Genomic DNA, 15,842 nt, shown 5'->3' with positions numbered 1-15,842 from the left:
GAAGGTCCATATTTTCTCAGCGGCCCCACAGCCCTTACTCTTGTCTGGTGTTCTGGTCTCCAGAAATAACACAAACTAATTTCCTCCTTTGGAGACACCAGGTACAAGAGATGCCAACTATTTGTACAGGTTTAGCCATTTCGCTGACATTTCTGCCAGAAAGCAAGTAGCCGAGCGAAGAGCAGGAAATGCACCCACTGACAAGCAGAAAGAAACCTCCGCAAATCAATTTCATTAAAAAGTAGAAGGAAAGGTTAAAATTAAGTAAGCTTTATCAGAAAGGTCCATATAAATACACCAGTAAACCCTTAAATTAATGCTGCTCTGAGTCCTCTGTCAAAAGAAACACTGCATTTCTTTCCTTCTATTGTGTCCACAAGGGCTTCTGTATCAGACCTCCAGGGCACGGCATGAGCATGCTCAGTTTGCTCCTCTCTCCCTCCTCCCCTCCCTGCTATAAGCTGAGCCCAGAGCTATGAGCAAGTGGGGAGAGACACAGGCAGGAAGTGATGCCACACCAAGCTAATATGGCAGCTGCTATCCTAAACAAAGAGAGAGATTCTAGAGCTGTTACTCAGGTGTAGTAAAGCATTCTACAGTATAAATATGACGTTCTAGCTTGCACAGTTCTGGTTAGTTAATCTATTGGCATCAACTGTCTCTGTATCTTTCCATCGCCTTTAAATCAGATTCCCACAACATTTCTGCATATAATGCAAGTACCACCAGCAGAGGCAAATGTCCCACCATTACTCATGGCAGACAGTTATGACTATTATGCCCCCTAGCACAATATACCGTTTTCCCGGTATGGCTCTCGTAATTCCGAATCGTGTTGCTTCTCTATGGATCTCACTGGATTGTTTCCTAAGGATTTTGCTCTTTATAGGTGGATGCACTCCGAGTCTTTGTAAATTCTAATTCCATCAACTTGGAGTTCCCAGTGCTGTTTGTGGTGCGCCAGCAGAAAGCCATCCTCTCCTGGCAGGTGCCAATGGTCTTCAGAGGAAAGTAAGTAGCCTGGTACCACAAATGTTGTCTCTTCGTCCTGTTATCCCTTGTGGGGGCATGGGCTGGGCACATGTGCAATATAGTAATCCTTGGAGGCCAAATTGTGCTGCCCATGTACCTACCACTGGGGGCGCCTGTGAGTACAGGAAATATTGTCTGGGCCAGTTTGTTTTATAAAGGGCTTGTTCACCTTTAAATTAAGTTTTAGTATGACGTAGAGAGGGAAGATAAATTGCAATTGGTTTTCCTTTTTTATTATTTGTGGTTTTTGAGTTATTTAGCTTTTTATTCAGCAGCTCTCCAGTTTGAAATTTCAACCATCTGATTGCTAGGGTCCAAATTCCCCTAGCAACCATGCATTGATTTGAAACATTGACCGGAATATGAATAGGAGAGGCCTAAAAGAAAGAAGAGGAATAAAAAGTAGCAATAACAATCAATTTATAGCCTTACAGAGCATTTGTTATTTTAGATGGTGTCAGCAACCCCCATATGAATGCTGGAACAAGTCAAATAAATACGAAACTACAGTAAAACCCCTATTTTACATTTTTTTTAGTTGACCATAAGAATATGGTGTAAAATTCCGGAAAATGTAAAATAAGGGAAATGTATTTATTCAGCAGCTCTCCAGTTTGCAATTTCAGAAATCTGGTTGTTGGAATCCAAATTCCCATAGCAACCATGCATGGATTTGAATAAAAGACTGGAATATGAATAGCAGAGGCCTGAATAGAAAGACAAGGAATAAAAAGTAGCAATTACAATACATTTGTAGTCATATCGAGCATTTGTTTTTAGATAGGCCAGTGACCCCCAATTTCAAGAGTCAGAAGAAAAGGGGAAATAATTTGAAAAAATCAAGGCCAATTGAAAAATTGCTTAGAATTAGTCATTCTATATCATACTAAAAGTAAACTTAAAGGTGAACCACCCTTTTTTAAAGAAGAGACACATCTTCTTGGGGTAAAACTTAGCAATTTTGCTGATGGGTGGGTGACTAACAAATTTTGCAACCTTCATTAATTTTAAAAGACAAAGAAAAGCAAAGCTGCTGATGTGGAGCCAATTTATAACCCTCACCATTTTCAGATGATCATAATCACTAATCTCCACCCTCCGATCCAACAAAGTAGCAACCTCAGTGGTTTTCACTGTCCTAGTCCTTTAAGGGAATACAACTGATGATTTCTTGCTTGCCATGATTCATTCCGCAGCTTTGCCGCTCACTGGTTATTTTGTTTCGCCCCCAGTTTCCCAAGGATGTACACTTACCAGGACGTGAGCCGCACGCTGTGTCCCGCCGAACCTCAGGAGGAAGCGGGGTCCCTGGAACAGTTTATTTATATTGACATCGCCTCCATGTCGCCCTCTGTTGTTCATTATGAGCTCATGGTCACCCGACTGCTTTACTTTCAGCTACAGTGAGTTCTGCTGATTATTACTGGTCTCGCCAGCAGGGAAGTGCAGTCTCGTCACCCTCAGAACCTTCTCTATCAGCATCAGTGTCTGTGGATTCAAGGGGAAGCAAAAGGGATTCTGTCATGACTTTTATGAAGTCATAGTTTTTATTTCTAAATGACACTGGTTACACTGCAAATAATTCACTCTACCATATAAAATTTAATTCCTAACCCAACAACTGTATTTTTTTAGTTGTAAATTGGGGTATAGGTGCATCTCATTTTGCCTGGTTATGTGCTTTCAGAAAGAGCCAGTGCTGCACTATGGAACTGCTTTCTGACAGGCTACTGTTTCTCCTACTCGGAGTTGCAGTGGGACTTGGATTTTTACTATTGAGTGCTGTTCTTATATCTACCAGGCAGCTGTTATCTGGTTACCTTTCCATTGTTCTGCGAGCACAAGTCACATGACTGGGGGCAGCTGGGAAACTGACAATATGTCTAGCCCCATGTCAGATTTCAAAATTAAATATAAAAAAACAGTTTGCTCTTTTGAAAATCAGATTTCAGTGCAGAAGCCTGCTGGATGCAGCACTATTAACTGATGCATTTTGAAAAAACATGTTTTCCCGTGATCCCTTTAAAGTTCTTGCTAACTAATTTTATAAAATAGAACTGATTAGAACGAGGGCTCAGTGGGGGGTGGCCACTGCCCAGAAGGGTATTTTGTAAGCCCAGCTTACAATTAATTGGCATTTCTCCATATGTTTTAGGACGTCTGTACCTTTCAACTTCAGTGCGTCGCCATCTCAGCCTCAGGTATGTCACAGACACAAAATAGCTTAAATTCTCTACAGACTGGGGCTGAATTAGACATTACAAACTTATCAAAATTATCTGCACTTTCCATTTCTGTAAATTCTTGGTCTGGGTTTCTCATTGGGTGATTCTTGATCACTGTATCTCTCCTCCCTTTTGCTGAAATTTCTGGTACTGGTTCTGACATTGTTACTGTATCCGACATCTCTCTCTCTCTTTGTGGTCCCGCAGTATTTCCTCTACACGTTTCCCAAGGGTGTTGATTCCGTCATCATCAAAGTGACATCTCCTGAAATCTACCCCTGCTCGGTGGTGTCAGTGCAGGATATTTCGGTGAGTCTGAATGAGGCCTGTCCTGTCTAAATGCTTAGGGTGAGGCCTCCATGATAAAAGAACTGAACAGAAGCAGTGATGGGGGGCTGTCCCCTGATCCCTAAAAATGTGGGGTTTTGAGTACAAATAATCTTTATTGTAACATTATGAAAATATACAAACTCCAAAAGCTATGGCCTTACCTGTTGTGCCAACGGCTTTACGTGTTGACTGCCTATGGGTATGAAATGCGTAAGGCTGTAGACTGTGGGGTTGAGTACAAATAATCTTTATTGTAACATTATTAAAATATACAAACCCCAAAGTCTATGCTTACCTGTTGTGCCAACGGCCTTACATGGGTATGAAATGCGTAAGGCAGTAGACTGTTGAGTTGGTATATTTTATTGATGTTATAATGAAGATTATTATAAAAGATAGGCACAAAACTTGTTAGGCCTTTGTCCTTCATGTCAAGCATATATGTATTCCCAAGGGGATATATATAAGAAGAGATCAGCGCAAACCACTGCTGTGGTGTTATGCATGTAGAGAAAAGCCCTTTCTGATTCCTCCTCCCGGGTCGCCGCTCCTTCCAGGTTCCGGACCAAAAATAGGAACCAATGATAGAGTAATAACGTGGTTATTAAAATCTAGTTAAAATCAGTTAAAAAATTTTACACTCACATTTACCCTCACAGGTTATGCGCATTCAGTCCAACAAAAGTTCGTATAGGGTCCCAGGGGATAGTCCTGTCGGCTTGCTCCAGACTCCCTCGTAGTGCCTTTCTTGGGCTGTTGTATGCTCCAACTGTGCCTAACGCGTTTCGCTGTAATCATCAGCTTCCTCAGAGGCACCTCTGAGACGCCTCTGAGGAAGCTGACGATTACAGCGAAACGCGTTAGGCACAGTTGGAGCATACAACGGCCCAAGAAAGGCACCACGAGGGAGTCTGGAGCAAGCCGACAGGACTATCCCCTGGGACCCTATACAAACTTTTGTTGGACTGAATACGCAAAACCCGTGAGGGTAAATGTGTGTTTTTGCTTTTTTAAACTTTTTGGTTGTTAATTGGGAAGACTCACATCTTTTCATTTGGTTTCATATACACGCACCCTTAGACTGGGGTAAACTGTGAGTTTCTATCCCTTACTATTGTTGACTTTTGTCAATGGACTATAGTATACTTGGGTAGTGCCTATAATTTAATTGGCAGAATTTTCCCATTTTTTGCTGTAGACTGTGGGGTTTGTATATTTTATTGATGTTATAATAAAAGATTATTATTAAAGATTATGATTGGAAATATTTTTGTTATAGTATGCTATTGATACTGGAGTTCTTTCTGCACTACAGCACACAATATCCTTCAGCTTATTCGTAATATTTAGTGGCCATCAGATGTCATGGCCTAGTTCTCTATTGGTCACCTCCCCCCATATTAACTGTGTATTTCTGTACCCAGTGCCCAGTGTATGACCTGGACTATAATGTGGAATTTAACGGCGTCTACCAGACTATGACAAAGCAAGCCGCCATCACTGTGCAGGTGAGATTAGTGCTTTCTCATATCTATAAAACTACTCTGCTGAGCAGCTGGACAAAAGGCAATAATTGAAACTAACAATGAAGACCAATTGAAAATTTAAAGGTGACTTAGCTCTTTTAAGTGATGTGACTGACATATGGACTTTTTGTTTCTTTTCCCCCGGGATCAGAGGAAGGACTACCCTGGGGGCAAGTTTTATGTGGTTTTTGTCATCAAACCTGAAGATTATACCTGCGGAGGCACCGTGCCACAGTCCACTCAGGGTAAGATATTGACCTCTGCTGGCAGGGAGAAAGAACTAGGAGTAATTATTCTCCTGCATCCAATGGAAATGCCTTTGTCTCATTTTATTATAAATTGTATATTTATTAATAGGAAGGGGATTAATAAGGGTTGACTTTAAGTTTAGAAGCAAATGAAGCATTGTCTCTTTCATATTGAGGTGGGATTGTATTGGTGCAGTGAAGTTCCCCTTGAAAGGAAGATTTAATATAACACATTTGCATGAGAATGAATTTTTGATTTGTGATTGGATGATTCTGTCACTGCAGGGTCAGGAAATCACACCTGGAACCTGAAGAGGGTGAAACACCTGGAAGTGACCGTCAACCCATCAATAAATGGTAAGATCTGCAGCACCCTGTGAAACGGGGGCACCTCTAGCGGCAGTGGCACCTCTATTCCCAGTACAACAGGTTAGATACAGTATATAGGCCTGCCTGGTAGGAAAGTCTAATGGCTGCAGCCTCTCAAGTCACTCAATATAACTTGTGCCACAGGTAGGTTCAGTATCTTGCTCCTTATGGAACAGACCCATTTTGGCTTCCTCTGTATCAGTAAGGGAAGTGGGGCAGATGGGCACTGACTGGTTTTAATTGTACCCCAGTTGGTGTTGTCCTGGGTACTTTTCCCAATATGGATTATATGTAAGGTCTGAATCTGCAACAGCACCAACTATTTATATGACCACTAGGGCTGCTGTGCTGAGGAGAATACCTTAGCTACAAACACTAGTGTGCTTATTTCTTATCCAGGCTACATAAGGGGATCCAGGAGATCATGTTCTGTATTTTGTCCCCAGAATCGGCGTATATTCAGGCTACACTTCTGTGTCTGCTCTACTTCCTGGTCTTCTATGTGGGATCACTACTGGTGGCTTTTGTGCACTATATAAGGTGGGTCTGGGATATCATAGGATTAAAGTATTGCTCAGACTATTCTTGCACCCTGCTGTCATACTGTTTGCCCTCTGTTCATACACTGCTTGCCCCATACTCCCCGGACTGCTTGCCCCCTGCTCAAGGACTGCTTTCAGCCTCCACCTTAACTGCTCTCACACCACTTCTTGACTGATTGCCCCCTCCCATCGGCTGATTGTCCCCAGCCCATAGATTGCTTAGACATTGCTCATAGACTGCTTGCACTGATCTCCTAGACTGCTCATATGCCTGGACACAGCCTGCCCATAGACTTCTTGCAGCCCTGCCCTTGGACTGATGCTTGTAGACTGCTTCCACTACTGCCCATAGACAGTTTTCACCCTGCCCATAGACAGTCACTTCATTTGAACTCGATCACTTTACAGCCTTTTGTACCAAGTGCACAAATAATAATACTAATATCTTATCAGCCCATTACTGCCCCCTGCAGACTAGTCCTGGACTGGCATTCTGGAAATACCGGTTAATGCTGGAGGAGCTGTCGGCTGCCATAGACCAAGGCTTTATATTATGCCTGCAGGGGCTGTTGGGCCTTTGTATAAAGTGAAATGTCAATTCTGTATCCCAGTCTAAATCAGCATGCAAGCCACATGTAAAGTAAATGAATGAGATATTTGTGCTGTTTTGCAGCATCCACAGAAAGGAGAGGAACCTGAGGGGCAGCCCCGATGAAGGTAAGAGAGGAGGAAATTATCTTTCTAACTAATTCAAATTGTTCTCAGTGTATTGTGTCCCATTTCCCGAGGGTTGGGTGTAAATTGCCCAGTACTTCTATGCCAATCCTCAATGCCCATAGAGACAGCGGGCTTCTCATGTTTGTGTTGCAGGTGAAGGTAGTGTGGCCGCCTCCCACCCCATTACAACCAGTACCCCAGAGGGGAGCAGCTATGGAGCAATAGGTAAGGAATGGGGAACATGCTTTCACCCTAACATGTTAGGCATGGACAATGTCAGTCTTTATATGGGGTTTTATACTCAGCAGGAAGAGCGGCTTTCATATAATAAAGAAGAAGAGCACTTACCTCATCCTCAAAGTGCTAGAAACTACTATTACAATATGTTCTACTACTACTATATGCCATGTTCCTTCTGTTCCTATTGAGCTGCTACATTGCTTTCCTCAGCTGATGCATTCTCCCGAGGTAGAGATTTCCCTTCTTACTTATATAGTAGAGTTAAGGTTGGGAATGTTGAGTTGCGTAGAGATAGAGAGATCAGACAAGTATTCCAGTATATGTCATAAGGGCCCTGTTGCTCGGCAGAGAAGGTATCATGGCAGCTCCCAATGGAAGGTGATTTCTATTTACGAGTGAAAAGCGTGCTCTTAGTTCCATATGAAGGGCTGAAGATGCCAGAGAATTAAGCTGGCAGGGTGCATCAATGGCAATCGCAAGCCACCGGGAATTCATCAAGTTGGAAAGATGGCTCAATGGAATATTTTTGTCCCACAGATGAGTCCAGCCCCGGAGCCCGAAAGCTGACTCCTCCTCCCATCCCTCGACCCCGGGTCTACTCAGACAGCTCCGCGGATGAAGAGAGCGACTTTGATGCCATTCCAGAGATGGAGAGCGACAAGAACGTCATTCGGGCAAAGGTGCTGGTAATTTACCACTGCATGCAAGTGATCTGTAACCAAGCAAATGCTGGGGTAGCCATTAGAGCCCCTGTTGCCACAAACAGAGCAATCTGCCATTAGAGCCGGTGGATGAATGAGCAGATATTGGCCAAATTAACCAATAAGGTCGCAAATGATGGTGAAATGGCAGATTGTATTGAATATATGGCAAAGGGGCAGAGTGTTTTAGGCTGGTGGCAGTTAGGAAGACTGTGTTGGATTGAGAGAAGAGGGCAGATTTTGGAGCGTTGAAAGTGAATAGGAAGCTTGACTATAGCTAATAACGGGGCAGATTGCAGTAGGTTGATAATAATTGGGTAGATTGATTTGGATTGACAAAAAAAAGTAGTCATATTGCAGTAGTTTGATAACAGAGGGTTGATAACAAAGGGAGAAATTGCAATGGGTTGATAAGAAATAGGTAGATTGGTTTGGGCTGATATGGGGGGGGGCAGCAGGTTAAACATGGATGGGAAGATTTTGGATAATGCTCTAATTCTCTGTGGCTGATTGCAGACATTCCTATATGTGTCGGATCTGGCAGTGAAAGACCGCAGGGTCGTTAGCAAGAAGTACAGGATTTATTTTTGGTAAGTAATTGATGGAGGAGACCTTACTGACTGACTGGTTTTCCTCTACCCAACACTGTGGCCCAAAGTGGGTTTGGGATCCTATTGCTCAGCTCTGACTCTGTAACACAAATCAGCCGCACAATCCTGTTACCAGTCACATTGTCGCTGTGCTGCTCTGACTCATGACGATACGTTGCCAATAGAGAATGGGCACCTAACAGACATTATTGGAAAAGACGAGCATTTCCACTACAAATAAAATGTTTATTTAATGTGCATTGTACTGCAGTGTATTTGATTGCAGTTGGTCAGTTTGTGGTATGGCGCATTTATGGTTATTCACTAAACCTGTCTCAATCTGCAGGAACATAATCACCATTGCAGTGTTCTACGCACTGCCTGTCGTCCAGTTGGTTATCACGTACCAGACGGTAGGTACCCCTGCACCAGGCTGTCATATCTCAGTGATCCCCCACTATTTAACTGTAGTGTTGGTAGGATCCACTAACCCAGCAGAACCCCTTCTGGCTAAACATAGACCTGTCCATTCAGTTTTGTGTGTATCCCTCTCCATCAGGTGTTGAACGTGACGGGTAACCAAGACATCTGTTACTATAACTTCCTATGTGCCCATCCGCTGGGTGTTCTCAGGTTAGTGGCCTCTTCTTCTTACCACAGCCCCTACCACAAAAACATAGCCACTGGGTCATAATCTGGACACCATAGACATTAGACCCAGTCCCTTCTCTTGCACTGGGCTCTAAGAAATGGTCTACTAAAACTACTACTACCCAGTAGTCCTGCTATTGTAATCTTCTCAACCTCTTGGAGGCACTGTTTATCTGATAATCTGACTTCCCTTCTGTATTGTTCCATTCTTTGGCCTTAGCGCCTTCAACAATGTCATGAGCAACATGGGTCACGTCTTGCTGGGTTTCCTCTTCTTACTCATTGTCCTCCGCCGAGACCTTCTGCACAGGCACCTTCTTGAGGTCAATGACACCTATGTCACGGTATGTGTGGGGAAGGTCACAATGTGGGTGGGGTTCTGTTGGTCTGGTTCCTTTTCTTACGGTTACTAATCCGCATGCATGTGACAGTAGGGAAAGAGTGGTAGAAGTGGCAGCCAATCAGCCCAGGCATGGAAACCCTGGTTCCACCAATAACCTGTAGCATTGCTGAGCATGTGAGCGATGACATGACTAAAACAAGGCTTAAATTTGGTGAAATGACTCTCTTCTCTGGCGCAGGATTATGGCATCCCCAAACATTTTGGCCTCTTTTACACAATGGGTGTGGCCCTCATTATGGAAGGTGTGCTTAGCGCCTGCTACCATGTCTGCCCTAACTACTCCAATTTCCAGTTTGGTAAGTAAGGAACGTGCTCACCGCTCTTCTTTTTTTCTTATTGGTGGGACGTCTAGAAGGTCCCCTGAGCCTCAAATGTCTGAATTATTCAACCTTTATGTTCTGTGCTTATTATAAAGGTAAACTTCACCATTAATTCTTACCTACAAGGCTTGCATTGGCTGGGTTTTGGCTACAATAAAGATATTAACTAGTAATAACTGCCCCCTCCCCATGTTACATTAACCCAGGCAAAATCCTCTTCTCCCAGATACGTCCTTCATGTACATGATCGCTGGGCTGTGCATGCTGAAACTGTACCAGACGCGTCATCCGGACATCAACGCCAGCGCCTACGCGGCCTACGCCTCCTTCGCCCTGGTCATCTTCCTCGCAGTCATGGGAGTGGTGGGTGCCATTGTTGGTTAAAACTTGGCCATCTGTTATCATCAACTTTTTGCCCTTTTTAACCTATTAACTATTTTATTGTTATTCAAGTAATATTTTTCTGTGACCCCCAAATCATGACTCCAGAGGCTCATTGGTAGGGGTGCGAGAGGCCGGAATGGTGTTTGTGGGGAGAGATATGTTATATAGTAGGCATAATTAATCTTACATTGTGTGTGTTGTTTTATTATGGGGAAGGGGATGGATTTAATTTTTATTCCAGGCACTGACCCCTCTTGCTTTTCACCCCATAGATATTTGGCAAGGACAACATCTGGTTCTGGGTGATATTTTCCATTGTCCATGTGGTGGGTTCCCTAGCGCTCAGCACTCACATCTATTACATGGGGCGTTTTAGGATCGGTGAGTAGAAACAAGGCTCTCACCTGCTGATCTGTAATGAGCCAATCAGATGTGATGTAGATGCTGGGAGTTGTAGTTCAGAGTAACCTAAGCCTCAGGTTAAAAAGAGTGTGGGGTCCTGGGGCAATTCTCAACGTGGCAATGTTTTCTGCTTCTCCGATTCTCTCTTTCACTGTTTCTCTCTTTCCTTTCCTGCCGACCTGTCTCAGACGTGTCCAACACAGGTAACTCCTCCCTCTCAAAGGAAAATCATTTCACAGCTGGACATTTTTAATTGTTTTATAATTAACTGCTGTCTGGTTGCTAGGGATAACCCTAGCAACTGGCTAGCAATTTGAGTGGAAAAAAACTGGAAGGGTAATAGCAAAGACAGTTAAGACAATAAATACAAATTATATTTTGGCTTCCAACCTGCTCCTTAGTTGCTGGGGACACTGTCCATGGCAACCAGACAGCACTTGGTGATAGATTACTGTAGTGATTGCCTTCTAGGAAATCAGTATCTCGGGTAATAACTATGTGGTTTTGCTTAAAGGTGTGGTTCACCTTGAAGTTAACTTTTAATATGTTTTAGAATGGCTAATTCTAAGCAACTTTTCAATTGGTCTTCATTTTTTCTTTTTTTTTATAGTTTTTGAATGATTTGCCTTTTACTTCTATTTGCAGCTTTCAAATTGGGGTCACTGACCCCATCTAGAAATCGAATGCGCTATAAGGCTACAAATGTATTGTTATTGCTACTTTTTATTGCTCATCTTTCTATTCAGGCCTCTCCTATTCATATTCCAGTCTCTTATTCATATCAATGCATGGTTGCTATGGGGAATTTGGATCCTAGCTACCAGACTGCTGAAATTGAAAGCTGGAGAGCTGGTGAATAAAAAGCTAAATAACTCAAAAACCGCAAATATTTAAAAAAAAAATGAAAACCAACTGTAAATTATCTCCGAATTTCACTCTCTACATCATACTAACAGTTAATTTAAAGGTGAACAAACCCTTTAAGCCAAGCAAGTTCCCTCCTACTTTTCATATTGTTGGGGGGATATTTCATTTTGCTTAGCAGAGCAAGCAGCTGCTGCTTATTTTTCCCTGAATTTTAACTTAACCCTTTGCATCTAGATTTTGGCATTTTCAAGCGCATCACCCAGGTGCTGTACACAGACTGTATGCAGCAGTGTAGCCGGCCTATGTATATGGTAGGTGACATCTTGTGAATCCCCAGGGTTATCTTACCGCTCTTGCAGCTCTTAAATGCAGAACACTGGTTGGGATGCTGGGAGTTGTAGTCTTGTATGCTAACATTAATATATTGTTCAGACAGCTGGGAGTTGTAGGCCTGTAAATGATGAAAGTGCAAGTGATACCTGGAGGGGCTCGTTAGTTCCAGCTAGCTAGAGATGGGCAGAAGATGGAGTTAACCAGTGTCAGACCCCCATAAATCTCTTTTTAGGATTAGCAGATTAGAGACACCCCCATAATCCCCCTCATTCACTCTCACTTCTCTCTTTCTTACAGGACAGGATGATTCTGCTGATTGTGGGAAACATTGTCAACTGGCTCTTGTGAGTATCCAGCATGGATCCATGACATTACCAGTACTAACAGCTATTTATTTAAAGGTATACCAAGCAATGAAAGTGTTTCAATGGAACGACAATATAATGTAGTGTTGCCCTGCACTCTTGCAACTGGTGTGCTTGCTTCAGAAACTGTACTGTAGTTTATATAAACAATCAGCTGGGTAGCCATGGGGGTAGCCATTCAAGCACAGGATTAGGGATGCACCAAATCCACTATTTTGGATTCGGCCGAACCCCCGAATCCTTTGAGAAAGATTTGGCCTAATACCGAACCCTAATTTGCATATGCAAATTAGGGGTGGGAATGGGAAAATATTTTTACTTCCTTGTTTTGTGACAAAAAGTCACGCGATTTCCCTCCCCACCCCTAATTTGCATATGAAAATTAGGATTCGGTTCGGCCGTATCCGGCTGAAAAAGGCAGAATCCTAGATTCGGTGCATCCCTACACAGGATACAGATATAAGTTCTGAAGAATCCCATTGTATGCTACAGAGCTAGTCTGTTATCTGCTTTGTATCCTGTCTTTTCTCCTTATCTGTTTCCTACTGTGTATCCTGTGCTTGAATGGCTAACCCCATGGCTACACAGCAGTAGGGATGTCGCGGACTGTTCGCCTGCGAACTAATTCGCGCGAACATCGACTGTTCGCGTCCGCCGAATGTTCGCGAACGTCGCGCGACGTTCGCCAATTTGGGTTCGCCTTAGCTGGCGCTTATTTTTGACCTCTCACCCCAGACCAGCAGATACATGGCAGCCAATCAGGAAGCTCTCCCTCCTGGACCACCCCTACACCCCCTGGACCACTCTCCTTCCATACATAAACTGAAGCCCTGCAGCGTTTTTTCATTCTGCCTGTGTGTGCTTGGAAGAGCTAGTGTAGGGAGAGAGCTGGTTAGTGATTTGAGGGACAGTTGATAGTAACTTTGCTGGCTAGTAATCTACTTGATACTGCTCTGTATTGTAGGGACAGAACTCTGCAGGGATTTGAGGGACATTTTAGGTTAGGTAGCTTTGCTGGCTAGTAATCTACCTTCTACTGCAGTGCTCTGTATGTAGCTGCTGTGGGCAGCTGTCCTGCTGCTGATCTCTCATCTGCTGACTGCTGCCTGTAACCCAATAGTCCTTGTAAGGACTGCTTTTATTTTCTTTTTTGTTTTTTTACTTTGCTACTATAAGAGCCCAGTGCTATTAGTCTAGCTGTGTTGGGGAGTGGGACTGGTGTGCTGCTCCTCCTAGTAGTTCACCACTACCAGCACCAACCAGAGTCAAAATTGTTACAAAGTATCTTATTTGCACCTGTTAGCTGTTCTGAGCTCTTTGCCAAAAGCTAATTAAGTTAGCTGTTCAGTTCAGAGAAAAGAGGGACTTTCCAGTACAAAACAGGGACAGGGGGTTGAGTAGTCAAAAGAGGGACAGTTGGGAGGTATGCAAGTGCCACCTAGCTGTGTGAGCTTTTTCACATTCTGTCTAAATAACAATAATAATTCTGTGTCCGTAAACATCACCTGAGTGATACAGCAGCAATAATATATTCCGTATCCACTACTGTATACGTTGCCCTTGCAGGCATTGTTTGCCCAGTCTTTAACCAAGTGCCACCTCGCTGTGTGAGCTTTTTCACATTCCGTGTCCAGAAACATCACCTGAGTGACGTAGTGTGATTTCTGCCCTTTACAGCACAAAACGCAGCGCTGTGTCAACAATGTATTTTTCAGATACATTTTTGCCCTTGATCCCCCCTCTGGCATGCCACTGTCCAGGTCGTTGCACCCTTTAAACAACTTTAAAATCATTTTTCTGGCCAGAAATGTCTTTTCTAGCTTTTAAAATTCGCCTTCCAATTGAAGTCTATGGGGTTCGCGACGTTCGCATTTTTGACGCAAGTTCGCGAATATGTTCGCGAACATTTTTTCCACCGTTCGCTACATCCCTACACAGCAGCTTGTTTATATAAACTATAGTAGAGTTTCTGAAGCAAACACCTTGTTTTACCAGTGCAGGGAAACATCTTTATATTGTCATTACTTTAATTTTTTTACTGTTCCTTTAAGGTGTCCTTAGAATCTAATTGGCCACTCCCCCGCCTCTCAAACTCTGCGGAGGCCTACGGGGTCCCTTATTGAGTTTATAAATTGTTAAACCTGCAGACTAAAGGCTATGATACATGAATGTAAAGACGTGGCTGCCCACAAGGCTCTGATAAAAATTAAGCAGTGCTTCTTAATATATGGCCGCCTTTTCTGGGAGCCTTTCTGAAGCACCTATCAGGGCTTTCTGGGAATAGTAGTGCAGAAATAGTTTTCTGTCGCTAATACACCTCATGCTTCATCTTTCAGCGCCATATTTGGCCTGGTGTTCCGGCCTCGAGACTTTCCCTCCTACCTGCTGGGCATTTTCATCTGCAACCTGCTGCTTTACCTGGCGTTCTACATCATTATGAAGGTAATGGAGAGAAACGTGCCTCGTGCTTGATATTTCCCTTGTGCTTCCTTGTTCTTCATGTTGTCTGTTTCCCTCACAAGCAGAGCACTTCCTGTATCACTTACAGTGCACTTCCTGTCAGCCATGTTTTCTGTCTGCTCTCTAAACATCATGTGCTCACTAAAGACCCATAAATTCTCCTCTCGCATCTTCTCAAGTTGCGCAGCTCAGAGAGGATCCAGATGTTGCCGCTCTTCTGTATCATTGCCACAGCAGTTATGTGGGCTGCTGCCCTGTACTTCTTCTTCCAGACCCTCAGCAGCTGGGAGGTAAGTCCTTAATTTTACTTGGACACTGACTGACAACACTACTTAGAAGGGAGAAAGACGAGTAAGTAGCAACAATACATGTGTAACCTTACAGAGCATTTGTTTTTACGATGGGGTCAGTGACCCCCATTTGAAAACTGGAAAGATTCAGAAGAGAAAGGCCAATAATTAAAAAACGATAATAAAGAAAAAATTAAGGCCAATTGAATAGTTGTTTAGAATTTGCCATTTTATAAGGGTTTTTTACTACAAAGTAAGATTCAAGGATACTCTATTTAATCTCAGGAATTGTGAACAGTTTCCTTGTATTGTTTGTCTGCATTTGAAACATGAGAAATAGAGACCTGCAGTTCTGATACTTAGTCTCATATCATGATGCATACTTTCCAACATTTGAAACTAGGGATGGACAACATTAACGGATCATTACCAAATTTTACCCCCCCCAATACCATGGGAAAGAAAACAGACATGCCACTAAAATCACTGCAGAAATGGTCAACGAACACTCCATTAACAGGCCAGTAAGATCACTGCAGAAATGAATGGATTGAAAGCATTACCTCATCGACGCTTGCACAGGCAGAATGCCACAAAGCCCCATAGTCTATAGAAAAGTTATTGCTGCAGTTCTAAGTCTTAGACTGAAGATTCTTTTATTCTACTCATTTTCAAGATTGATTGATTTTTGAGATCCAAACAGCACAAATGAATGGCAAGTTTGTAAGGATGGAAGGTTCAAGGCAAAATGCAGACGGATTCCATTTATTAATAGTGCTTTTATATTGAAGTGCCGTGGGGACCATGTCTTTATACAAGGGATTCTTAAACTATGGTTTTAGACCCA

General features: G+C 43.1%; 1 protein-coding gene across 3 annotated transcripts in view; it reads left to right on the top strand.

Annotated features, from left to right (window-relative positions):
- Positions 1-15,842, top strand: part of sidt1.S (SID1 transmembrane family member 1 S homeolog) — a 37,310-nt gene that overhangs the window by 17,430 nt on the left and 4,038 nt on the right. For 2 of the 3 annotated variants that reach the window (XM_041583511.1, XM_041583512.1), the window contains exons 3-25: positions 890-1,011; positions 2,265-2,435; positions 3,188-3,233; positions 3,465-3,566; positions 5,012-5,095; positions 5,265-5,358; positions 5,647-5,718; positions 6,177-6,270; positions 6,946-6,989; positions 7,143-7,214; positions 7,767-7,909; positions 8,447-8,520; positions 8,867-8,933; positions 9,080-9,153; positions 9,392-9,515; positions 9,753-9,870; positions 10,121-10,257; positions 10,551-10,659; positions 10,869-10,883; positions 11,782-11,858; positions 12,178-12,224; positions 14,582-14,687; positions 14,885-14,995. In XM_041583511.1, coding sequence (XP_041439445.1) covers positions 890-1,011; positions 2,265-2,435; positions 3,188-3,233; positions 3,465-3,566; positions 5,012-5,095; positions 5,265-5,358; positions 5,647-5,718; positions 6,177-6,270; positions 6,946-6,989; positions 7,143-7,214; positions 7,767-7,909; positions 8,447-8,520; positions 8,867-8,933; positions 9,080-9,153; positions 9,392-9,515; positions 9,753-9,870; positions 10,121-10,257; positions 10,551-10,659; positions 10,869-10,883; positions 11,782-11,858; positions 12,178-12,224; positions 14,582-14,687; positions 14,885-14,995 — 2,103 coding nt within the window. The remainder of the gene's footprint in view (positions 1-889; positions 1,012-2,264; positions 2,436-3,187; positions 3,234-3,464; positions 3,567-5,011; positions 5,096-5,264; positions 5,359-5,646; positions 5,719-6,176; positions 6,271-6,945; positions 6,990-7,142; positions 7,215-7,766; positions 7,910-8,446; positions 8,521-8,866; positions 8,934-9,079; positions 9,154-9,391; positions 9,516-9,752; positions 9,871-10,120; positions 10,258-10,550; positions 10,660-10,868; positions 10,884-11,781; positions 11,859-12,177; positions 12,225-14,581; positions 14,688-14,884; positions 14,996-15,842) is intronic. The other variant, XM_018248994.2, reaches the window with a different exon arrangement.

Source organism: Xenopus laevis, chromosome 2S (genome assembly GCF_017654675.1).
Source record: "Xenopus laevis strain J_2021 chromosome 2S, Xenopus_laevis_v10.1, whole genome shotgun sequence".
NCBI lineage: Eukaryota > Metazoa > Chordata > Amphibia > Anura > Pipidae > Xenopus > Xenopus laevis.
The sequence above is the reverse complement of the archived record's forward strand: the minus strand, read 5'-3'. Positions and strand labels throughout refer to the sequence as shown.